This window comes from Chaetodon auriga, chromosome 5, assembly GCF_051107435.1.
Source record: "Chaetodon auriga isolate fChaAug3 chromosome 5, fChaAug3.hap1, whole genome shotgun sequence".
In the NCBI taxonomy this organism is placed as follows: Eukaryota; Metazoa; Chordata; class Actinopteri; order Chaetodontiformes; family Chaetodontidae; genus Chaetodon; species Chaetodon auriga.
The window spans coordinates 11,942,640-11,969,513 of NC_135078.1; the positions used below are offsets into that span (position 1 = coordinate 11,942,640).

Sequence of the window (26,874 nt, forward strand, 5' to 3'; positions counted from 1 at the left end):
CTTTCCAATACTATATTAGCCCCTAATCTCCTGCCTCTCTCGGCCCATTCTCAACAGGATGAGGTGTCGTTAAGGGCAGCGACGGATGGGGAGAGGGATGGTGGAGGGCTTTACTGGAGAAGGAGAAAATATGTCAATCACTGGAAGTGCTGAGAGGTTTTCATGAAGAGGGGGAGAGGAAAGTCAACAAGCCAACTCCCTTCCTCTCCAACGCCTCTAAATTCAAAGTATTCAGACTTATTACCGCACCAGAATGCATACCTGCTGAATCGTTATTATGCAGAATGAGTTTAAATAAAATGTTTCCTTATCAACACACACACACACACACACACACACACACACACACACACACACACACACACATTGGCTTTGATTCATGTGCACCACCTGTATGTCAGAAGCGCTGCATTTCAAAAGCAGTTTTCATCAGGTTGAATAACGAGGCAAATGCACAGAAAATCAAGGACTCAGATAAGTGGATTAAAAATAGACTCCATTCTGCTCTTTGACTTTGACGTTGATATCTCAGTGCATTAAGTTTTCCCTTTGGCCATCATGAGAGGGATTATGCCACCAGTCAAGATCTATTTGTTTACGCAAATCATCAGTTGATAGGCCAAACACCCCCTCCCCACCTCGACTGAATATATCAAATAAGATGAGGCCGTCCTGCAGTCAAATCGCAGCCGGCAGCTCGATGTCCATCACATGATATAATGTACTGTGCTGCATCCTGCTGCAGTAAGTTCTGAAATAATATTTAAACAAAGACAATGTAGGTTAATGTGGAAGTTGATTTGATCAGGCAGATGTTCTGCAACTCTTCTTCTCTTCTTTCTATTTTAAACCTTTGGATTCTTTGCCAAAGGTTCCCTCGGTGAAATGCAAGAAAGGCAAAATCAAACAGCCAAACTTCTAGCACAGCCTTAATAATTTAGCAGTCTTCCAGAGAACTAGGAACTCATTTAGATGAGGACAAAAGGCACTCGTGCATCGCCCTGGCCGGATCAAAGGCAAAGCATTAATTCTGAGCCTCCTGTTGCAGTCAGATCTGGTGTTTTATTGCGACTAGATTTCCTTAAACTGCCTTCAGAGTCAAAGAGAGTGCTGAGACAAAGCAATTCTATTTCTCCTACAAGGGCACTGCTGAGCCCAAGTTTAAATTGAATGCCCCAAAATAACCGTTTAATTATGTGGCTATCAGAGAGGCTTTCATGTTTTCCAAATGAATCGGGGCGAGTGCGATAACCAATTCTTTCATCGATGCAAACTGAAAAAAAAAAAAAAAGTCTCCCTCGCTTCTATGAAAAGTGATAGGAAGCCAGTGGAATGAGCTCATATGCCAGAGACATTAATTATATTTCTTATAATTACGCAGAATATCCCCAGATCACCCCGATCACGACCAGATAAATTTAATTAGTGGACAAATTCAACAGCACATGCAGTGTCCATTTCTTTATAAAGCCGTCCTTCTGAGGCGAGATGTCTTACTTTTACTGTCAAGGTACGGAAAAAGACAAATTTCCACCACAGCAGGCTATCAAGCTGTATTTTATTAGAGATTTTAACCCAATGGTCTGATGACTAATTCTTTTTGAAGCACTCCAACACACCCGGTGACTTGTACTGTGCTTGTCAGAGCAAATCTGTCACTGAGTGAATGAATTCGTGATTCATTTCATGAAGGCTGCCTATAGCAAATGAATTCCTGGCACTGAATATATAACAGATCACCTCTCCATGATGAGGAATAAGGCTGACTTTGAAGGCTGAAAAGTTAATTAAACTCGGATTGTGGAGGACTTGCCTCGCTGATGGTACAAAATTTAATCGATTCATTGATTATTTATGGATTTACATGACAAACAAGGCAACATGTTACAGTAAATTGGGGGCAACTATTTCCAGCATGGTCTCAAGATGCTGAAATCCAGAAACAGTGACACGCAGACTATAGAATTACATATAAAAAGGATGATTTATATTTTAACATGATTAACAAGCCTCTGTGAGGATGTACTTAGGCACAGCTGTGCTTTCAGCTAGATGCTAATGCTAGCATGGCAGCGTGCTCACAATGACAATGCCAGCATTCTGATGTTTCAACTGTTTACCATATTGCATGGTAATAGCATTAAGCACAAGTGTAGCTGAGGATGATGGGAGTGTCATTAGCTCTGCAGGTGGTTAGTGAGAAATCAAAGTATTTAAAAATTTGACCTGATGATGTGTGAGATGAAAAGTTCAAGGATCTCCAGAATTACAATAATTCACCCTGAAGAGGGACATGAACGTTGGCACTGAATTACATAGCAATCCTTTCAATAACATCAAGACATTTTACTCGAAACCACAAATGTGAACCTCTTGGTGCTGTGAGGAGAGAAGCAAGATGATCACCAAAGTCATTAGGATTCGTCAGGGGACCAGTAACATCTGCACAAAATGTCAAAGCAATTCATTCAATAGTTGTTGTCTGGAACAAAGTGGTGGACCGACATTGTCGTACATAGAGCCGTGCTGCTGAGTCCAGATTATCTTACTCACAACTTTAACCAAGTAAAATAAGTACTAATGTCTGTACTGAATACAACAATAAGAAATTATATTAACATGACTTGATTTGCCATTGGTTAATACTGATATAGTTCTTCACCAAACCCTCAAACCACTCAAAAACCAAACCAAAACAAAACAAAAATGGTCACTGAGAGAATGAATCAGCAGTAGTGTTGCTAAACTGCATCTGCAAAGTCGTTTCTGCACCAGTTGCTACCGAATCACTTCCACTGACCACATTTAGCATATGTCTAACGACTGAGCCGTTCACAGGGCTGTTCTAAACTTAATTAAGGAAAGAAATGATCCATTTCCAGAAGCCAAAGCAACAGAAACACCAATCTTGTGGTGTTTGGACAGTATGCTGATGTCATGTAAAAATGATAACTTTCTTTAATGATTTTCTGTAGTCGGCAAAATTGCACAGCAGCCCTGCACTTTGCTGAAGTCATTATAATTAGATCATCCACTTATTGATGACAAAGAGAAACAAATACATTTTGTTGCTAGTCACTCTGGGCTGGGCCAAGAAAGTCTCTGTTTTTGTCACAATTAATAAAAAACTGTACAATCAATTGTCTAAAAAAGGATCATATCTCGCCTCTCCTCTCAGTGCGATCTGGCCTGACAGAGCAGGCAATTTCTACTCTACTTCCTTGCATGTCTCTCTCACTCCGAGAACAGCGACAAACCTGTCAGCTCCATTTGTCCTAATCAGTTCACAGTGGGATGTGCTGGCTACTGGAATGTCAATGGGAATAAGACTCACATTTGGAAGTAGCACACTGGGAAGATGAGCCTTTGAACAAGAGTCTGTGCCCTCTGCACAGCTCCCCACCTGCCACACTGTCACTCTTTGACCTTGATGTTGACCTTGACAGGGCAGCATCTTCCACTGCTCAGAATCAGCTTGTTGCTTGGCATACCTGATCTGTGGACAACTGATGTGGCATTAGGGAGTGTGCGCCTCTGAAATGTGACTGGAAGCTCTGTAAGGCAGCTGTGCACGTTTGGGCTGAAGCTGAAATTTTAACTTAAATATCAAGAAATCTTGTCATGTGTTTTAAATAATGTGGATTTAGTCAGTCCAGGGTTATTTTTTACTCACTGCTACTAAGTTTTAATGTCACCCTGAAACTTCAATTTGTCCCTTAATGTGAGTAGAAAAGTGTCCATGTAACACCAGAATTTCATTTAGACAAATTGGGTAAATTGGTGAATTACTGTAGCTGTCAAGCTAATAGCTAACATGTTAGCAAGCTGGGAAGAAGCTGGTGTTAGTGAGTTCCAATAGCTCTCCAGACTTCTTCGTTTTTTCCTCCATTCCTCTTTTGTGTAGCAGTTTGTGCTCTGACAGGAGGTTCAATAAACAGATTGAGGACAGGCTCTCGACCACATGCCTGTCAACACAACTTGCTAATGGTTAACGGCTCAAAATTTAACCAAAAGTTTAACTTGATGAATTAGATTTGTGCAGATTTACTTTGTCCTTGTGAGCAAATCCACGGATCACAGTGATTACATTTAAATTAATTGATTTCACTACAAAATTTCTCCATTTTAAATGCATGGCTGAGGCTTTGCATCCACTGACTTCCTCACTAGGTGAGTGAGTCAATCTGGGGGTGAGGCAGGAGTGAAATGATCTTCCCATCCTCTTCGGTAATGATTAATTTCTTCTCAGCCAATCACAGCCCTTTTATTTCCTCTCTTTGCCAATCATGTCCCATTCTGATGTTGTTCACATTGCATTCCAAATCCATTTCAGTACCAAGTCATTATTTTTCATGTTGAGTATGATGGAGCTTTAATCCAAAGAACAATATGAAATGTTAATTTTTAAGTGATAACTGATCTAATTTGTGTGTAACAAGCCAATATGTAACTGATTTTCCGAAGTGTCAGAGAGCAGACTGAACCCGGATCATTCACACACCTCACATGCTGAACTGTGAAGGGGGCTTCATTGTCTGTGACACTGTGTGTCCTTGCGACATTAAAATGTTTCCTAGAGCGGCTCTAACTGCACTAATGACTAGCCATTATATGCTGGGAGTGTCTTAAAATTGGAAGACACCGATATTGATCAACAACCTTGTCAACCCCTCAGATATGATATAGTCATTTTACTGCTAAAGGGCAGTAAAAATTACATTATCATTTTAAAAAAGCATACCGCAAAAATGGATCCTGGCAGGTGGGAACATTTTTATGCTGCTATAAGATGGCAGGGCACAAGGCAAAATTCATTATTTATGACTGAATATTGAAAACAGGAATAACAACATAATGAGGCTAAAGTGTTAGGACTACTTAACTGGAATCATAAGAGGTTTAGTGGCATAAATTCTTAATGTAGGCATTTTGTGGCTGTTAGAAATGTTCTTTCTTTGATTGAAAAGAAAGCAGCTAAAAACAAACATTTCAGACTCTCAACAAAGCAACTGTTCTCTGACGCAACTTTGCCAGAAAGTTTCCACAGAGCGAACCCGTCTTTCACCTGGCGTGAACCTCAAAGGTGTCATAGTTGTGGAATCGCTTGTCATTGAGTGACATTTCGTGTCAAGCGGCGACGGCAGAGGTGAGGACGGGGTGGAGGGAAAGAAGTAATGCGGCAGGCTAATTAATTTCTCCACTCCCATCTCCGATTGCATTGGTGACATCAACACCGCCACAGTTTGCACCCTTACCCCTGCATCAGTTATGCAAATGGTGGCAATTTCACAAGAATGGCAGATCGTCTTCCTGAAATGAGGATGGGCAGGGAGCGAAAATGAAAAATGGAGGAGGAGGCTGAGACGTGGGAGCCAGTCAGCCTTGAAATGATTTAATTTAAGTGATGAGGAGTTGACTTTGATAAGTTTGCATTTTAATAATGAACACTGTGACCGCTTCAGGGGTCCAGTTACAAAGATGTAGCATACTTGGCAAAAAAAAAAAAAAAAAAAGATACAGCAAGGCCGAAAACTGAGGCTGAAGCTCGTTGTCCAAGTGTCCTCTGTGTGCCAGTGTGTGTGTGTGTGTGTGTGTGTGTGTGTGTGTGTGTGTGTGTGTGTGTGTACCTAAAGTAAATAAGATGCTCCTGGGAGTTTTTTGACTGTGGAGTTAAATTTGCAGCCAAGGGGAAAAGGCTTCAGCCTATTATGTAGGATTTTTCAAACTTTCCAATATACCAACTCTGGGGTGTGTATGCATATTTAATGAGGCCTTTGCCTTGGTGCGATTTTAGACTGAGAAGGATTTCAGCCTACTGTCATTATGAGTGATCGTGCTTCCTCGTGGCACATTCCAGTTGGATGTGGCAATAACTATCTGTCTATGCCCCAAAGCACCACTGATCTTATTATGATTATGACTTGTTCAGCTGCTGTATATTCAAAAACCTGTCGTATATCATTTATGCTGGGGCTCTCACAAACTTGGGTGATCATCCTACAGGAGTGTATGTTATGTGAATGTGCAAAGTGTGGACGTTTCAGTTCATACTGTATGTTAAAGGCACACATACTATAAAAAATTACAAAACAGTTTGTGCTTGTGTAAAACCTTTGCACCAAATTCATTTCAATTTATAGAAATGCTATGTTTCATTGTTTCGCTTACAAAGTACATACATATATTTCAACTTCTGCAGTCTCAGATTCACTTTTTCTCATTTCACATTTAGTTGCGTACTTTTGTTTTTCGGCACATTACATTATTGAAGGGAGCCTCAGAACAAGAGTTTTGTTGCTCCACTGCAATTGTGCGTGTGATAAAGAAATTGAGACAGAAACACATAAATCTGTTGCATCAAGTTCAACTTTGGTGAACTTTGGCATCATCACCCATCATGTTGCACCTTTTTACATGACTCTGCTCTGCCTCAGTATAAAGTGCTCCACTACAGAACCAGTCGGCATATACATGTCTCTTGAATGAACTGTGCACATTGTCCATAGGGTATCTACAGGTCTTAAAAAGTCTTACAAAGCATTAGATTCAGTTTCCAGAACAAAAAGCCTTAGAAGGTCTTTAAAACTTGAATGCTGAATTCACAAAAGTCTCAAATACTCCACTAAAAGTGGGATTGTTGTGACCTTTGTGTTGTGACCATCAAACCTACAGCAAACACTGTTACTACGCTAGCTAAAGTAGCTACGGAGCTTATTGTGACATAAAAGGCAAGTATGGATTTTAGCAAAAGCTTGAACTTAAATGAATAAATCATTTTAAATTGGTTAATCCATCCGTTCATTTTACTCTGCAGGCCAAACTAATTGAATTAATTATATCATTAGGAATCATTGTTATAAAGTTTAATATTATAATAAACAGTGGCAGGCCTTATCATCCCTACAGGTTTTCCATCATGCTTTCCTACTTTGAATTACAACTATACTGACATCTAAAGCTTTGTTTGCATCAGTAATTACTGCAAAAGAATTGGCCTGTATTTTTAATCAGGGTGAACTGACAGACAGAACATGCAGATCTGTGAAGTCAAACAGTTCGGTGATAGCATTTATGCAAATGGGCGTTACAAATTATATATGGCTTTAAAGATTTAAAAAAAACCCCCAAAACATTAGGACGCAGAATCTGTCTTTGTTTGTGTTTCTTCTGCAGTGTGGTGCCTCTTCTCTACCAGCCAGATGATTAGCAGCTAAAAGTTGAAAGTTGGCTCATATCTTTTTCATGTCGAGGGACATCCCGGGTTTGTGAAGATCTAATAGGTTGTAATGAGCGAGCCGTCCCTCTCTCTGAGCCACCACACTCATTGGTAATGAATTGCTCAAAGGAATAGGTCATCTCTGACTGTCTGCAAGATTTACAACCGTCCATTTCATGTAGAGCCAGCAGAGGACAAAGGAGTGTTTCACCTTCTCTCTCATCTATTATGAGTTTATTCAGTGTTGTACATTATGTGCACACATATAATTCAATTCCCTTTGGCCAAGACTCAAGAAAGGATTTCTATACATGGGCTGGAATGTGATATTCAGTGAAATGTAATAACTTTGGCTGCCCCAGTGTCCTGAAATGGACAATCTCAAAATGTCACTCACGGAGTCTCCACTTGTTTCTTTATTTCCTTCCTGCTTTCATTCTTTCTTTCTTCCCTTCCCTCTGTCTCTCTCTCTCTCTTCTCTTTCAGACTGTTATTACAGTCATGCTTTGCTCTGCTGTTATATTGATTTCCATCCCGCTCCTTATTGAAAATAATAACTATTTCTCCTTTCTATGTCTCATTTTCCTTTCCCTCGCTCTTTCTCTCTTTCACCCTGTTTCTTTCACAAAATACAGAAACCAATTACATTAAACTGCTTGCTGCTGGACACACTAACAATCTACACTGTGTTTTGCACAAAACCTTGAACACATTTCTGTTTGAGACAAAATGTAAGAAAACAGACCTGGCGGCAGGATTATTGGGAAGGGGCGGGTGTGAGATTTTTGGGTAAATCATTACTTTGAAATGTGCAATCACATCTAGACCTACTGCATGTGTTGCCTGCAGCCTGCAGCCTCACAGATATATAACTGTCATAAAAATGTGTGCACTAACACTTTTTCCTTGAATGATTATGAGTATAATGAGTACCGTGCTGCAACTTCAGCATTTAATAATAACATTTAATATACACAGTATGCATCTGCACACACCAGCGTCAAACAAACCAAACACGCCCAGTGCAAATCGTGTAGCAATGCACTAAATTTACACTGTGAGCCGGTTGTATAGGTACCTGTGTTTTTACCTTTGGTATGGGCAGAAGGTCATAAAGGTCATTCAGGGCTGCCTGTCACCTAAATGTGTAAAAATATGAAAGAAACCAAAGCAAAGTTTGTGTTCTCTGTCTTGTTTTAGCTATTCAGCTGAGTCAGCTTTAACCTTGTTGTGTACAGGTTCTTCAATGTCAGAAAAAGCACATAATATACTCAAAGGTAAATCAAAGGCTTTAAACAACTTTAAGTTACGCGGCAACCACAAGAAACAAAGCTGACGTATCTAAGGCAACATCTGTCCGTACGTGTTACTCACATCCCCAAATAAAGTCGAGTAGCCAGAACACTACAGGGCCAAAGCTCATAGAGATAAGAAACCTCTAATAAGGGCTGAAGGACGAAAGCTAGTGATTCTTGACAGTTTCTATTTGAAAAAAAAAAAAAAAAAACAGGCCCTCAGAGCCTGTGCCAACCAAACTACTGAGAAAATACTTCACTTTTTGTAGAAGAAATCACTGTCTTTATATTTCAGAGATGTTTTACGCATTGATAATGATTCTTTCTTCTGCTTTTATTCTCGCACAGTCTGCACTTGGCAAACTGACAAAATGACACACACGCACACACATCATGCGCTCACACATCTTGTGAACAACTACTACAATTTACTATGTTAATGGACTTAAATGCCATGAGTCTTTCTAAATGTCATTGCACTCGATTTTAACATAAAGTAAGTGCAACCAGGTGCAGAACAGATCCATACTGCTCTGCTTCACTTGTGCACATGAACAGTTTCAAATTCCATTCAACAAGACAGTAAACTTTCAAACGGGGCTAGTGTTTATTTTTTTGTGTTATAATTATGGAAATAAAATAACTCAGGTGTAAAAACTAGCTTAGACTAAATCAGTTCACCCTTCTCTGCCATTAGGGTAGAACATTTGTCTTTGTAGCAGCCAGATTACATCCTTGCCTCCTGTTTCACTGGTGCTCACTGAGCATCTATATCTTTGATTGATATACAGAGCAAACTTAGAAATTCTGTATCTATGAGGGCACGGAGACATTTCTGTCTCTTGTGACAGACAGAAATGTGTTGGCATATTTTTCTTTTGTTAATTTTCAGCCTCTTATCATCATCTGGATTCACGTTGTTGCCTTGAAATGTTTACATATTACACGATATTACAGTGCAAGGAACTGTTCTTCACAATGGACATATTCACTTTCAGTACATAAGTATTTTCGCTCTAAGCTGTGCTTTTACTTTGGAAGTATAATTTAGAAATTGGAGAAAAAGTACACAAATTATATAAAACACCTCAGGACACGATTAGTGAATATTAGGAAACCTTTAAAAAGGAGCTGGTTATTTTTTACATTTTATTTTTTATATTTCATTTTATTTTAATGCAGAGCTGTGCACTGTCAACCATACAAATTAAAGAAGTGTGCAAGCTAAAATTTGTTCAGAAGTACAACTTAACAACAGTAGAGGTTGCTAAATATTTGATAAAAGAAAAATTTTTCGACCATCTGTGAATTAAAGTCTGACATCGCCTGCACCTCAGGACAGAAATGAAAGAATGTGAGCTTCTTCTGTTCCATGTGACATTGTGCTCTGGATATGAACCAGTATGAGGCACAAACAGGAATACTAGAGTCAGCTGAAATAAACTAAAACATCATTAAGTAACTTGGCTTTAAAAGGGTCAGATGATGTCTGGCCTGCGGCACCAGAATGGCCAGAAACAGGCCTTCCCCCCGCCAGGCCGTCATTACAGTCGACCTTCAGATTTGTAAGAAAGGTTTTTGGGTTTTTTTTCCCCATAAAAAAACAAAAAAATTATAATTCTGCACCATATACATTTTTTAAATATGCTGCTCAGGATATGAGACTTCACAGTAGCCAGCAGCAGCAGCTGCAGGAGGAAGTCAGTGTGTGGCATTTTCTTCACAGAGGTGAACCACAGGCTGGGAACCGAGATCCCTGAGGTGGAAATTTCACAGCAGCTTTGAGCTGATGTTTGATGGAAAGGGTTAACGCTCAGCTCTTTGCTTTCATCTTGGAAAATGCTGTCGCTGCTGCTCAGCTCTGGAGGAATTATCACATTGACCCCCCCATGGCGTGACATGTGTCAGTGTCGATATGTACTATATGTGCATGCCCACATATGTATTTCCCGTGGTGTGTGTGTCGGTATCTGCACTTGAAAGCAGCTGTGTACGTGTATTCTGTTGTTTACCAAATATCCACACAAGAAGAGGCAGCATAAGAAATCCTCCAAAGTGAGGTCTTCGCTTCCTCAAGGCCTGTTATTATTATGGTTACCATATTGGATTATATTGTGATGAAGGTTCAGGGTCAGGTTAAGGCGACGCTATACTTGCTGCGAGAATAAAGATAAATACATCCTGTGCTGCAGTCTTGAACAGACCAACATGCATGTTTGAGTTTGAGTAAAAATGTGCTGCAATGACTCTTTCCTGTGACAGCGTCGGTTGCTTTTGTTTCAGTGCAGAAGTTTAAAACTCTATTCCTCAGTATGTCTTGCTGAACAAATTAAAGGTTGCCTTTGTCTTCATGATGGATTCAAACTGCTTCTCAAGTCTTACAATTGCCCAAGCCGTCATTATCGCTCTTTCACCGCAGCCATTGATGTCAGTTCTGAGTTTATGTCATTTCTCTTCATGTTTTTTCTAGGTTAGAGCCCCCTCTTTATATGGTCTATGGTTTATGGAGAGTAAAACAGTGAAAGTGCAACGATTCTACAGACATTTGTTTTCATGTTTTTCATGTGTTGATTCTATCAAGGCATCTTACTCTTCATTGCATGTTGATGCCTTGAAGGCTTTTGATGCACTAAACCATTGAATACAGTAATAACAATGCATATAACATGTGTGTATGTGTGTGTTCACAGAAGTATTCAGAGCAGCTCCATCCTCTGATTCATCACCACAAACAAGCTCACAATCTTACATCTTTTCATGAAGTGCGTATACGAGAACAAAAAAGAAAGAGATGGGCTAGATGCAAATATCAAAGGCTCCTTTGAGGTCCCCGTTCACAGACACGTGCTGCTCGGAGACACGGCCATTGTTGCCCATCATGCTGAGGCTACATTAAACATTTTTCACAAGTTAGCAGCATGTTGTTTCCCAGAATCGATAGGAGTGTCGTCAAAGCTAAACTAATTTCTCACACTGCCAGGTTGAGCTTTTGTGATGCAGAGACAAGGGTGAAATTTGGAAATGTCAAAGTGAGCTTTAAGAGCTGCACATATCACCTTTGGAAGTAATTGTTGAGTCATTGGCATTCATCCCCCGCCCCCCCACCACTGATATATTACAGTCATTTTGTGCTATGGGCCAGTGAGCGTCTCTCTTATGTTACCTTTAATGTGCTGTCGTCTTGGCTGTCAGGTTTTTGAGCCCTAAAAAACCCTTTCGCTGAATCCTCTACTAAATAATACACAGTTGTTATAGATTAAGATAAGATTAAATCACAACAACCTTCATGTTTCCCTCTCTAGCCAACTGCAGCAGTCCTTGAGAGGCACTGGACATGGTGCAATAGCACGCTGCAGGTATTCACAGGAAATACATATGGCTGCGCTGTTGCTAATTGAGACAGCAGAAGTAACCTGACTGGCTGGCCTCTGCAGGTTGCCTTCATTTTAGACTATGTGATGGCGTTACTTAATTGCCACTAAAAATTAGCTCAAAGTATTCATGTCTTGAGTTTAAGTGATGGATGGAAAAGGATTTTTTTCAATACGCCACATGTGAGAAACACATGCTGCTCCAGTAAAGTAAGGCTACACTTAAAGTTTGAAAAAGGAAATAAAACGCTAAATCCTTAAGCTCTTAAACACACCTTCTTTTAATACAGTGCACTCAGTAGTTGCTTGCTTGTAGCCAGTATGCTCATAACAGGCTTGCTATGAGCATATCAGTTAAAAATATCAATACATCTTAATAATCAATCAACTGAATAGATCGATTGCCGGTGACTCCCAACATTACTTATAAGATTGGAGAGTATCAATATGCCTCAGCTTTTCTGCAGCAATCCTCCAACAACCCCTGCTGGCTATTATTTTCCCACAAAACTTCCCGATGCATGTGACCCAAAGAGACCCAATTCATTGATCCTACTTTCTAAACATTCTGATATGATATGAAAGAAAATAGGATTTAATTAGAATGACTCCAATCATCCCTTTCAGGGTTGCTTCCACGGTCCGTAAATACAGCAAATTAGAGTACAACTTTGGCTTTCTATAACCACATTTTGGTGGATCCTTTGAAATTCTTTTTTATTTCAGCTGAGCAGTTCACTTTTGGGGGGGAAATTGGGGAAATTGTGCATATTTTAGTTCTTATGAAACCCTTTCAAAGGGCAATGGACAAACTCAAGAATACTTGATCTTCAAAGCTATAAACAACTTTCTCTTTGTTACTGAAAGGCTTCTCAAGAAGTGTACCCCCAAACAACAAATTAGCAGTCTTCTGCATCACACTGTCCTTTTTTCCAACAGCACTCAGCCTTCTGTGTTGTTTGAACCTTCTTTTTGGATTGCTTATTAGCAAGGTCGTACAGTCTTGGCTTTAGCATTTAAGGAAAATTGCCAACTCTGAATCCACCGTGCATGCTTTTATTTTTATATGGTTAGATTAGTGTAACGGCCTCCTAACAGGCATAAATCACAAAACAATTTGCAAATTGGTCAAAAGCAGCAGCAGCCAGACTACTGACAAAAAAACAAGAAGAGAGAGCAGATCACTGCCCTTTTATTGGCAACCAGTTTGTACACTGCATGTTTCTACATGACTTAATCAAAATCTTTATGTTTAACTTTGCCCACGTATTGATATGACTTTGCATGTTTTCATTTTTCCATGTAAAGCACTCCGGTTTTGAAACTTAAACATCATTATCTTACCTTAAATGTCTCCTAATGCTCAAATACATGCTGTAACAGTGTTAGCAGGTATCAATCATGGGACACTGGTTTGATTCAAATGGATTGGCCATGCAGAGATCAATGCCAAATACAAATCTACACCAATTAGCATCTCTGTTAGAGCTCCCATTCCCGTCACATATGAAACGCATCCTGCTGTAAGACACACTGGAACGGTACATCGAGTGTTAAGTCACTGACGCCGGCTTGATTCAATTGGATTGGCTGTGTGGGAATCAATATCAAATGTGAATCCATTTCGGTGATAAGTCTGATTCTTGCCCGGGGAGTGGGCATCATCTCCTACTCTGTTGTCAGCATGCCTCAGCAGCCGCATCCTGAGTGCTCTGAGTAATATGACACAGACACAGGGAGGGCGAGTTAACGCACACTGGAAAGATACTGCGAGCAGAAAGGGGGAGAGATACTGATGTGAGGACACGGAGGGAAGTCGGCTAAAGATACTCGGTGATGAAGAGAGCAGAAGCACAGACAGAGAGATATATAACGGCAGACAAACCCCTCGTTCCTCACTAAATCATGTTTGTCATTCTCGCAGAGAAAGAGAGAGAGACGCTTCGTCCCGGGGGGGAGCTCTGCCTGCCACTGCTTGATGATTTTGAGACTCTATATCCTGTATTCATTTATTCCCACGCTCAGAACATTTTTATGCCTGTGTTTGTGTCAATTTGCGGACGATTTCCAGCGTGCTTTAGGACTAACGTGGCCATCTTTGAAATTCAAACCCAAGACTAATCGTTTCCACTACAATCACACATTTGGTGACTTTGCTGAAATGAATCGTGATGGCTAAAGGAACAAAAGCAGGCTGACAGTCATACAGGTTGTAAACAAACCACATTATTATTTTGAAAACAAAGGCGAACATTCATAAGGATTTGACCGACCGTACTTGCGTAACTTGCGTGCACACACAAGTTTCCTGTGCGTTGTGTGCGAGTGGGGGGTTATAGAGCTGCAAAGTGGCATATATTACAATACCCATGAGTCTCAGCGGTAGCAAATTTAAAATATTTGTTGCTGCAGTTGAAAATCCATCCAAAATAGACCCAGAATCCAACATTTCAGCTGCAGACACATTAATTTTCACAACAGCGTCATTTTTAGCCTTCACTGAGGTGCTTTTAACTGATTTTTGAACTTGTTGATGGACGTTTGTTACAGAAATGCCCCTTGGGAATCACAGTTAACGTCTTTTAATTTCTTTGACTGATATTTTCTCACACAGTTGTTCGTATTTGGTACTAACATTTCAGCTGGGAGACTTTCCTGCAGTTCCAAGTTGCAATGAAGAGCTCGCTCAGCTAACATTGACTTTGACTTCCAAAACGAGGGGCACCCGAAATAGCTCTTCTATTCCATTACTGCAATTTCAGGTTTACTCACTTTCAGTTTTATCTCAAAATAAAGTGGTTAACATGTTCTGGCATGTTTACAACCTGTCTGATCTTCTGAACTCACGTGTTTCTTGCCCTGTCAGACTTAATTGTAGCAATGCATTCTCAGATTTCAGCTATTAACTTGTAGAGTATTATTATCAGTATTATTATAACTGATAGGATGGCAAGTTATTAAAAAGAAGACCCAAGCCATAATAAACTTTTATAATCCTTCAATATAACACAATGAGTTTAATATGAGATGTTGCAGCTAAATGATCACATAAAAGTGCAGGAAAGCAGAAGGATAAACTTGATGACCCTTTATTTACCCTCTGAAGTCCAATGAAAATCTAGTGTCACACAAAAAGACAAGAATACATATTGTTTCCCAGCTGATTACCTCTCAAAGCCACAATGCCAGGGTTTTATTTCAGACCATTGACTCAGTGATAAGCCCTCCTCTGAGCCAGTTCATGAAGTCACCACAGCAACATGTAAAGAGTTCCTCAATCACTTCACCATTAAAAGCAGCAGAAATCGGACTACAGATTTCTCATGTGAAACCTACATCTCTCCTGAGCCTGCTCTTTTGCTCACTCATTATGAGCTAAACGGTCTGTCAACCCTGGAAGACACAGTCCCCTCCATGAAATCCCCTCCCTGCTCTCTGGATGTCTTACCCTCTTGGGTCTTAAAATCATTTTTTCACACCATTGGACCCACTGTTCTGTCCGTTATTAGCTTTTATCTTTCCACTGGCACTTTCCCATCTGGGTTTAGGCCTGTGATTATCCACCCTTTGCTGCAGAAGTCCCCCCATGATTGTTGATTCGACTTAATGGTCATTTTTCGGGCTGTATTTGGATTGCACTGCATTCTATTCTGAGGTGTTCCTGTTATTTTGTCCACCCCGCTGGATATTCCCACTGGTGCTGTCAGTGTACAAGCCCCTCCAAACCCTTTCCCTCTTTTCCTCGTTAAACCAGCATCTGCTGAGGTAAGAGGCCTGAAACCCCCTACCACACACACACACACACACACACACACACACACACACACACACACACACACTCCCCCCCTCCCTTGTATTGCATTCACTCGAGCCTGCCATCTGCCACAGAGTTGGACAAGACCCCACTAACACGCCAGCCACACACACACGCACACGCAGAAGCTTACACCCTCATTTCAGACCTTTGCAGTTGGTGCAAAACATTTCCAGTACAGATGCACACAAGTACACTCACACACACACACGCACACACACGCACACACACACACACACACACACACAACCCGAAGTTAGCCAGGCTGCATATTTAATGAGGAGCCCCCCGTGAACAAAACAGCTTGCAGGGTCATAATGGTTTTGAGCGGAGCCCCACCCCACCGCACAGAGCCAATGAACTCCTCCCCTCCACTGTGTGACTGGCCTGAAGAGGAGGAGACAGGGAGGACAGAGAGGGGAGGACAGAGGGAGAACAACAAACTCTAATTACTCCTCTGTGGTTCTCGGGCCCCTCCAGCATTTTTAATTTGGGAGTTAACGGAGAGAGAAGGAGGAGAACAGAAAGGAGAGGCGAGGACAGCGGGAGCAGAAAAAAGACCCGCGCTGATTGAACATGAAACGTCTCCCTGTGGCTCCCCCTCTGTCTCCTCTCCTCTTTCCCTCTCTGCTTGTTGTACATAATGCCCCCTCACTTTCACTGCAATTGTTCATCACCCCTCAGTTATCCACAGTGAATAATGATGCTTCCTCTTGGAGAGAACGAGGCAGAGGAGCAAGCCTGAGGCCATGCATTCTGATGGTCTAAGCATTCCCCAGTCACACTCAGCTCGGGCAAAATCAACAGTGCAGCGGGGAGGGAGGGAGGACGCCTGAGCCTCCTCCTGCATCCATATTCTCTGGGCGTTGTGTTTGTTTGTTGTGTTTTTACTCATTATGTACAATCTGTATCACCCAAAAGTCCCTCTGCATTACGCCCTCCTGCAAACATACACAGAGGCGGGGCAGGAGAGGACCGGCGGACAACGGAGATGCCTCTGCCTTCTTTCGCAAACAGACTCGGGCGAATTAGCAACATTATGTCTGCTCTCTGGGGACGTTGGCTCTCGCCTGCCCCTGCCATGCTGTCATCATTGTCACTGTCACCCGGACGGAGCCCGTGGAGGGGCAAAGCCACTTGAGGAGAGCCCCCTTCCCAGAGAAGCTGAAGCTGAAGAGACAGCTGGTCCCCGCTCTCATCAGAGTCTGTGGCCATTTGAAAAAGGCTGCTCAGTTCACGACAGCCAGGGACATTACATTTTTTTGTGGCTTCATTTGCTTTGTTTCTAATTTCTTTCTTTTTTTTTGCCAGTTTCTCCAAATAGATGTGAGTCTTTCGTCAGTGCCGGGCTGTGGTTGATTGATGGGAAAATTGAGGCTGCAGTTTATTTGGTTAGATGGCTGAGCTGGGGCACAAAGGGAAAATGAGGCTGGTTTGGTAATATTCTAGCAATAAAGTGTTTTTTTTTTTTTTTTGGTCATATCCTACAAGCTAATAAAATCCTTTATAACCAGGCCATGTGCAGCATTATGGTCCTGCTGTAATAGAACCCATTAAAGACACATTATCTGGTTCAGTGTGTCTTTCCGCTGCCTGTGCCGATATAGGATGAAATGGGCCATTCTAATCCTCATTAACATTGCTAATTTCACATAAGAGAAAGTTGATAGTGGGTGTCAAAACCATTCAAAGGTCACCCAAGCAAGCTACATCATTTGATATGCAAGTACGCATGTGCAAATGTGTGTCTGCAAGTATGCTTGTGTAAAATGTTCTACCTGTTGGATCATTTGTCAGGTGTTCTCTTACAAACACTGTACGCGTCTCTCAGAGGAAGCGGTGTCATTGCCGGTGTTGTGAAGTGTTTGACAAACAGGCCCAGCAGGCAGAGCAGTGCATGGATAAAAGATGGCTGATGTTTGATCGTGCACACAGGAGCAAAGACGGGATAAAACGAAGGGATAAGGAGGAGAAAGGGCACCAGATAATTCGTCCTCCCCTGTCCTCCCCTCTGAGGCTGTGAGAGCTACAGCTAACCTTTGGTTGGAGGGATGAAAGTGGGGGAACAAACGTGTGGCATGTTGCTCCTTCAACTGACACTGGCACAGAGCCATGTCACGGCGGGGAAGAGGGGACAAGGCTGACATTAGAGGCATGATGATGCTGCCACATGACCTTTGCAGTTGACAATTAACTGAACGACGCACTGTTCATGCCAGCTGCGTTTGGCTGTACGACACATGTGCACAACTGTATGTAAAGGTGGAGAGAGAGCACAGTGTTTGGTGAAAAATCAACACCAAAGACACGTTTTGAGGTATTAACCTCTTAAAAGGCACTGATAAACACTGATTTGTGGGTTAAAAGATGCCTATGTGTCAAAACTGGGCTGAATTTGGATGAAAACTGAAAGGTTTTTAGGATGACTTGCGTTTAACTTTATGTGACGGCATCGCAAGACAATAGTGAGTTCTCATGTTGCTGAAACAACTGTTTCATGCCACCAAGACTTCTAAAATAATAACTTTACAACCAAAAGCATGGTGTTTGGACATGGACTGACTCAAAAGTGACAAAACCTGATCAGAACATTTACATAACTTGTCAGCGTCCACATCAATCACTTCACAAACAGATTGCTGATGTTTTGTAGAAACAAGCATGTGTTAATGGAGAGTTACTCGAAAATACAAAAAGCTTGACAATCTTTGACAACTCTCACTGAGGCAGCTGGACAGCAAACACACGGATTGCAAACACAAAATGTGTTTGCATTAAGAAAGCGAAGGACTCACTTGGTCACCCTCCTGTGGGCGGTGATGCTGGCCACGATGACGCTCTCCGGTCTCGGGGTGGCCACAGCTTTGAAAGTCCCCTTCCAAAACTTCTCAAAGAGCTGTTTCTCTCCCAGCTGCTGGAGGCCGGCGGTGCTGTCCTGCGACCCCAGGGGTGCAGAGGGGCCGCAGGGGCCAAGCTGGAGGGAACACGCGGGTTGCATCTGTGGTTCTTGATCTCCAAACCAAAACCAGCAGAGTCTACACGCTCAGGGACACACACACACACACTCTCTCTCGCTCTCGGGCTGGTTGTTGCTCAGGAGCTGTCCAAGTACTGAATCAAACCGCGTAAAAAGCGCAGCAACTGTTGTTGCGCCGTCTTCTCCTCTCAGAGCAGCAGGTCAGTGTGTCAGCGCGTCTGTCTGCTCTTGGCTCTGCAGCGGGAGCATGGGGAGAGGGACAAAAGCTGACCCTCTCCGGCTGGAGGCTGGGTATTGTTCTCCCAGATGAGGGAAGGAGGGGTGGGGGAGATTTTGTTTCTCTCTTCGCCTCTCCTCTTCTGTCACATCTGCTTTTTTGGGACGGGGTCGGAGGGGGGGGGCTGGGGGGTTGCGGAGCGCTCCTTTCTCCTGTGAAGCACTCCCGTCGGCAGGATCACACAGAGCCAGGCATCACTCGCAAGAGACGGAGCATGTTTCAGTCCTGAGGAGTGAGGGACCAGGCGGTTGTCTTGTTGCTGGAGTGCGCTGCTGTGCAGGGAGACAATGGCTGTACGCAGCCCGGCTCAGGGCGGAGCGGGTGTCAGTGTCTGAGGGCAGGCGTGGGGGTCCGCCGGAGAGTGTGTGAGTGAAGGATGGAGTGAGAAGCTCAGCTGAGAGCCGCTTGTTTTGTGTCTCTCAGCCTGTGACGTCAGGGCTGGGGGCTGGACGCTGGGGAGAGGGACACCTTCTCTCTCTCTCTCTCTCTCTCTCTCTCTCTCTCTCTCTCTCTCTGTTACTCTTGTCTCAATCCACTATCCCTTGATGAGGTTCACTTCTCATCCTGCCAACGCCAGCATCAGCTTCTCCTCTCTTTATCCTTTGATTCTCTGTTTCTGTCATCCTTCTTTCCTTTCATCATTTCTTTTTTTCCAGTAACTGCTGAAGCTGCAACAAATACTCAATTAATCGATGAGTTGGGGAAAAGAAGATTAATCAGCAACTATTTTGCCAATCGATTAATCTCTTGAGTTTTTTTTTTTTCTTCCCCTCCCATGTGAGAATTTGCTGCTCTCCTCTGTTTATTTATCACTGTAAATTGAACATTTTTGGGTTTTGGACTGTTGGCCAGACAAAGCAAGACATTTGTAGGTGTTACCTGTGGCTCTGGGAAACTGTGATGTATATTTTTTTTATTTTTTTTTTACTATTTCCTGACATTTAAAGGCCAAAAACTTAATCGATAATAAAATAGTTCCAGCCTGACAAATTCCCCTCTTAAAGCAAATAATGCTTGAAAAATGAAGTTTCAAGGTTTCTCTCAGTAAATGATTGTATTTTTGTCATTATTGACACTTTTATTTCGTACATTTTCTTTACATGTGCACAGCTCCAGCTTTTTCCATACATCCCATCTTCCAGTCAACCTCTCTGTGACGTTTTATGCTGCTGCTCATTACCGCTTTGCGATGTATTGCCTTTTTTATGCCTGTTATATTGAACCTCCTGTCACCACCACCGTGACTAATGTTGATGGTGAACAAGTCAAATTATCCAATAAATGTCATCGCATAGCCATATGTGTTGACACCACATCTTTTGGCTGCAAGGCAAAGTTATTGAATATAGAATGATAACTGTACAAAGAGCTGATGAAATACTGCAACCCTCTCAGAATAAATTGTATATCCAACATAAAAAAAAAAATTACAAAACATCATCCTGAAGGACTACCAAAGAGTTGGATCAACAACTGTCTCATCCAGTCTCATCAATAATTAAACCTTTTCAGTTTGTGTTTATTAAGTTTTGTATAGGATGACGCTATCATTTTCTATGTCCCCTGAATATGTGATTATTGATAGGTCTACTCTACAAATAGTCTGCAAAATGTTGTAAACTCTGTCAGTCTTTCTCTCTTTCTTGTCCTCTCCCCTCACACACACACACACACACACACACACACACACTCCATCAGTGCTTGGACAAAAGACCAAGTAAATCAGCATAACAAAAGGCTTGGCTCAGTGAGGACCAGCAGGAGCCTGTGGCTGACACAACCCCCCCACCCCCCACCCCCCACCCCGGGGGTTTCTGCTTTTCCCTGCCGTCGGATACCTCCTCCTCTCCTCTCCATTCTGCTCCTACACGACACATAACACAGAGCAGCAGCTCAATAATCTCCACCCCAACCCTTTCCCTCTCTTCCCAGCTCCATTCCTAATGCTGTGTATCATCAGCTGTTTGCCACTGCTGTAACTTGTGGGACTCTATTTGGAAATCTTGGGGGGGATTATTGAGTACTACAGGGATGCCACCCCTGTTTAAAGCTACAACAAACAGTCTGTGTAATACCTCGAAGGATAAATACTATTTATAGCCTTGTGGAATTGCTTGCAAGGTGTCACTTGAGACAGCAAATGTAGCTGATATACTGATAACTGCAATGTAGAAAACCTTTATTTCACTTCAAGCAGTGTACAAAAATGTGTCTGTTTCTATGTTTTATGCTCGCCTGCTTGCAAAACTAAACACTGCAAATTGCAGTCTTTGCATTACTCTACTTATAACCATACTCCAGTGCTTGTTATTTTACAATTACTTGTTTTTCTAGTCTAAAAAATGGCATACAGAAAGCAAAGAAATCAGAAGTTACAGAATCAGAATCAGAATCAGAAAAAGCTTTATTGCCAAGTACGCTTTTACACATATGAGGAATTTGTTGTGGTGAAATTGGTGCATGACACATCTACTAAAAAAGAGCACAAAATATAACAATTTAAATATATATACACAAGTCTGTTTTTTGTTGTTTGCTATGGCACACAAGTTTGGGTACCCCTGGTCAAAGTTTCTGTCACTGTGAATAGCTAAGCGAGTAAAAGATGGCTTGATTTCCAAAACAGCATAAAGACATATTGCTTTAATATTCTAAGCAAGATTACTTCATTTTGTTTATTGCTTCTATTTCCTTTTCCAGTTTCAAAATAACAAAAAGGAAAAGGGCCAGAAGCAACAGTTTGGGCAACCCTGCATGGTCAGTAGTTAGTAATACTCTCATTGGCAACCTTTACAGTTTCTAGCTAGGAGTCTTTCAGTTTTTGTTTGGGACATTTTCACCCATTCTTCCAGTGCCTCTCATGCACTGCTCTTCTGAGGTCTATCCGCAGATTTTCAATGATGTTCAGGTGAGGCGAGTGTGAGGGCCATGGCAAAACCTTCAACTTGATCCTCTTGAGTTGGTCCATTGTGGATTTTGAGGTGTGTTTATTTTCCTGTCTTAGAAGCCATCCTCTTTTCATCTGCAGCTTTTTTTATAGACGCTGTGATATTTGCTTCCAGAATTTGCTGGTATTTAACTAAATCCATTCTTCCCTCTATAACTTAAATGTTCCCTGTGCTCACTGACTGCAACACAAGCCCAAAGCATGATCGATCCACGTCCATGTCTGACAGCTGGAGAGGTTTTCTTTTCATGAAATTCTGCACCCTTTTTCTCACATATATTCACTCATTGCAGTCAAAAAGTTTTATTTTAACGTCATCAGTCCAAAGGGCTTGTTTCCGAAATGCATCGGGCCTGTTTATTTCCTTTAGAAACTTCTGATGCTGAATTTTGCAGTGAGGATGTAGTAAAGGTCTTTTTCTGATGACCCTTGAAGCTCATATTTGTGCAGTTGTAGCAGCACAGTAGAACAGAGCACCGCTCCCCTACACTCTGCTAAATCTTCAGGAAGGTCTTTTGCAGTCAAACGCACTGTTTGATTTGCCTTTCTAGCAACCAGCAGCTCCCTCAGAAAGTTTTCTTGTTCTCCAGGCCTCACTTTGACCTCCACAGCTCCAGTTAACTGCCATTTCTTAATTACATTATGAACTGAGGGAGCAGCTACATGAAAACACTTTGCTGTCTTCTTATAGCCTTCTCCTGCTTTGTGGCCATGAATTATTTTAATTTTCAGAGAGTCAGACAGCTGCCTAGAGGAACCTATGGCTGTTGATTGTTGGGACGAGGTCTGAGGAGTCGCAGTATTAAAAAAGTTTTGACATTTGCATCACCTGGCCTTTCCTGATGATGACTGTGGACAAGCCATAGACCTATAAAGCTAATTAAGGTCTGAGACCTTGGTAAAACTTATCTGAGAGTTCAAATCGCTTATGTGCCCAACTTTTGAAACTGGGACAGGACTAGAGATAAACAAGGGGGAGTACTGTACTGTGATTGGCCAGCTCAAGTTTTCATTTTCTCACGGTGAAGCTGTTGATAATAAATCCACAGCTCAGCTCGACTCGACGCATGTAAACACTATTAATTTGACATCCATGATTGAACCATAGTGGTCTCATTTTCCGTAGTGAGAGAAGGCAAACCTTCCCATTATTGCTCTATATTAGTTATGAAACAAGTCATCTGAAAACTCTGACAATCGATGAATCATTTAAGTCATTTATCACGACAGGCAGGAACATTTGTTGTTTCCAGCTTCTCTAATGTGACGGGTTGTTGGTTTCTCTGTGTTCTGTCGTTCTAAACTGGATATCTTTTGGCTTTGGGCTGTTGGTTGGACAGATCAAGTCATCTGAAGACATCACTGTCAGCAAATTGTGACTGGCATTGTGCATTCCTCTTTGACATTTTAGAAACTAAACAATTAGATGGTGTGATAAACAATAACACACTAAGTGATCAATAATGAACATAATCATATATAAATAAAGCTTCTTTTGTAATTTAAGATACATTTTTCATTAGAGGATGGCACAGCCTTATAATGAGGGACACGTTCGTCAAAAGGCACAACAACAATCAGCTACGAACACAAGATGGCCTAGTTTGCATGTTTTGTGGATGAAGGTTTTAGCAACCTCATATTGTTTAGATGAAATGATAGACTACCATGTTTGTGTAATTTCTTTTTCTTCACACATGCTTATTGTAAATACATCTGCTCTGGGGGACTTTGACTGGACATTTGTGTATATGAGGATGAGTGTACCACCTAGTTTCTGTACAGAATGAACCAGGATGATTGTATCACAATACTCCCTTGCTGACAGCATTGTCATGTGAACCTCTCTCTCCCCCGATGATGAGTTATAGGCGTGGGCAGGAATTAATAGCTCTCCTTGCTAATAGGTATGCATAAAGACATAGTGCGGTACCTCGTCTGGATTAATAATGCATATATTAGCTGATAACATGAAACCTTGATGTATAACAACTGCAGTCACCTAATGATAAGTGGCTGCTTCATCAGTGTGCTTTGCATAAAGATGGAGCAGAGGCTCTTGAATCAAACCAGAGGGCAGAGATGAACCGCTCCGGCAAAACACAGAATATGTTTCATTTATGGTGAGGAATATCAAACAGCCCTTTCTGCCGCGAGATGAAGTCGAGGTTATATTGGAGGGCTGTGCTGAGGGCAATGAGGTGGACTTCCTCCTGCTGAGTGTTTTTATGAAGTGCTTTCGCTAGCAGTGGTTTTATATGGAAAGTTGAGCTGAAGGACACAGAGCTGTTGTAGGATAAGTCATTAAACTGTGGGGAGACATCATTTCATGTTTTAGCCTTCATGTTTGCACCTAGTGGCAGTAATTGGTTTTCAAGTGTTACATGGCATCACATACATACAAGAATTAATAGCAACAATTATGATGAATAGCGCTTGTGTTATTGTGGTAAAGACAGCACATCAATATGCCATGAAAAGCTGAAATCATTTCTAATTCAGCATCTTTGTTCACAGCTCTAGCGGGGGTGTAACGGTGAGCGTATTCGTCCTGTCAGTACAGGAAGTTCAGGTCAGTATGCCACTTCCTCTGTTCGGGACATCCGTGACCCAAAATATTACTGTCGAAACTATGTCCACGTATTTGCATGCACAGGACAGAAATTCTAGAGCATTCTAGAGTTTACCCTGGAAAGTTCTGGTGGTGCACCCGTTGTAGCACACCAGTCAGCTTAGCCTGGTTAGCCAAGCTCATGTGCTGTCACTGCTATACCATTGGCAAACACAAATGAGAGAACAGAGCTGGAGGATCCTCTTAAGACATTTAGATCCACTCTGTGTTTCTCTGTTAGTTACAGCAAAGATGGACAAAGACATCGTTCACCTGAAGTCTGTGGAAACAATTCAGACGTGTTGTTTAAGACAGCAGCAGCCCAAAGTGTCGATTAGCAGCAGCAGCAGCTCATTTCAGTGCAAGCTGAAGCAATGACTAATACACTAGGAGTGTTTATGACTGAAGATATGCGACTGTACTCTGTTGCAGTGAATTCAGGTTTGAAGTGTTGGGTGAGCCTCTGTTGAATGTTTACATCTTTCAAAATAAATCACAAAAATGTCACAAATGCGCAAATTTTGTTTTCACAGAAAATGTACCAAACAATGACCCCAAAACCGAGGCGCATGAATTTCACGTAAACCCCAGAGCCCCGCACGTCATCACCTCGCTAAGCATATCAGCGAGGCAACTGAACAGTCCTCTGTAGTTTCTGGGTGAGCTGATACACCGCCACAGCTAAACATGAAGGGCTTTCCATTCAAAGTAAACCACAAATTAGTCGAATGTTTTTAAGAAGAAGCAGAGGGAATGTATGAAATGTTACTGGTTGGGTTTGATGGCTTTGCACAAACAGATCTTGAAGCTGACAGTAATTGCAGTTGTTAGAGCAGACAGATTCATCTCTATGGATTTTTCTAAGCCTTGAATCTATTCAACAAGAAAGGGGAAAGACAAATTGTTCAGGAATGTAATGTTTCTTTCTCTTTACCAACGACTGTTCAAATCAATATGTTTCTTTTTGTGCCACTTCTGCCACTGATGAATAATTTGAAAGTTACTGTATTTTTGTTCTGGTGAAACTCGTAAGAAAACAGTGACGTTAAGCTTCACCCTTCTTTCAAAACCCTGAGAAGCATTTTCTTTTCATACCATTGTTCAATTCTATTTCATTTTCACTTCCAGCATGCACACCTCCACATAACTTCAAGAGAAATCAACCGCTGGTATTATCTGGGGATAAGCTGTCACCACAGCATTTGGGACAGCCAAGCTTGCTTTTTGTCAAAGTTTTGAAGAGATATGACAGTAAGAATTTTTCTCGGCTCTGCTTGTTTCTGTAGCGTTACTGTACATTTAGTTTTAAGTTTAGGATGCAGCTGCAGGCTTTATAGTTCAGCTAACGAGCCCTGAAAACTAAGAGAAATGTGCAGCCTCCATATCTGACAATTTCTGGCTTCTGAACCTCTGTGATTCATGTTATTGTCAGGATGATTAATCGAATGCTTCTGTGCCTTTTTTTTGGCTTATTGTCACTGGTTTGATCGCAGCAGCTGTGCATCTGTCCAAGTGAGAGCGCCGCCTTGGAGGGCTGATATGAACACATCCCAGCTGAGGCTGTAGTTTGCAGCACCTTTTGTCTCATCGTTTTCTGAGGAGGAAAAGTATAACAGATGTCAAAATGGAGAATAATAGGTGAAGCTGAAGCGTATTGCAGTAATTTGGAAAGGCCCTTGCTTGCACAGAATAGATAAACGATGCCATAAAAATCAGTGGGGATATACCAGAACCCGGAGGATTATCAGGAGGGGAGCAAGAGAAAGTGGTAGAAATGATGTATTCAGTCACTTTAGACAAGAATTATTTTTTGTGATGATTAATATCAAACAACAGATTTTTATATTTTAGACTGAATTCCTCCAGTCCAGTGGTGACATGTAACATTTAATCAGGTGCTGCACTTCAGTATAAATTTGAGGAAGCTGTACTTTCCTTCTTTCAGAGAGAACAGTTGCACTTTTCAACTGCACTGCAATTATTTGACAGCTTTAGTCAATAGTTAGGTTAAATATAAAGATTTTTGCATGTAAAACATACAAAAACAAGTACTGTGCAGGTGTCACTTTCTCACTATTTTCTGAATTTTTGCAAACCAAAAAAATCAATCGATGAGAAAATAATTAGAAGATTAATCCATAATCAAAATAAACATTAGGTGCATTCATATACTGTAGACACGCTAGTTAGAAAAGAACTCCAGCTTAGCCAATAGGTATTTATTATGTGGTTTAAAAGTAGCAAATATGCATTTAATATACATTAATTTGCATAAGTGACTCACAATCTCTGACATGTCAAACTCATAATTATGTGATAATAACCTCACAGATATTTACTGCAACTACAACCCCACAAAGTTTTGA

At 41.5% G+C, this 26,874-nt stretch overlaps 1 protein-coding gene across 2 annotated transcripts in view; it reads right to left on the reverse strand.

Moving 5' to 3' along the window:
- The window catches only part of srrm4 (serine/arginine repetitive matrix 4), a 63,718-nt gene extending 44,383 nt beyond the window's left edge, over nucleotides 1-19,335 (reverse strand). Inside the window, exon 1 of one of the 2 annotated variants that reach the window (XR_013077162.1) lies at nucleotides 18,492-19,335. Coding sequence is in view for 1 of the 2 variants with exons in the window: in XM_076730237.1 (XP_076586352.1) it covers nucleotides 18,492-18,694 (203 nt within the window). In the remaining variant the exon portion in view is untranslated. The remainder of the gene's footprint in view (nucleotides 1-18,491) is intronic. The other variant, XM_076730237.1, reaches the window with a different exon arrangement.
- Nucleotides 19,336-26,874: the final 7,539 nt, after the last annotated feature.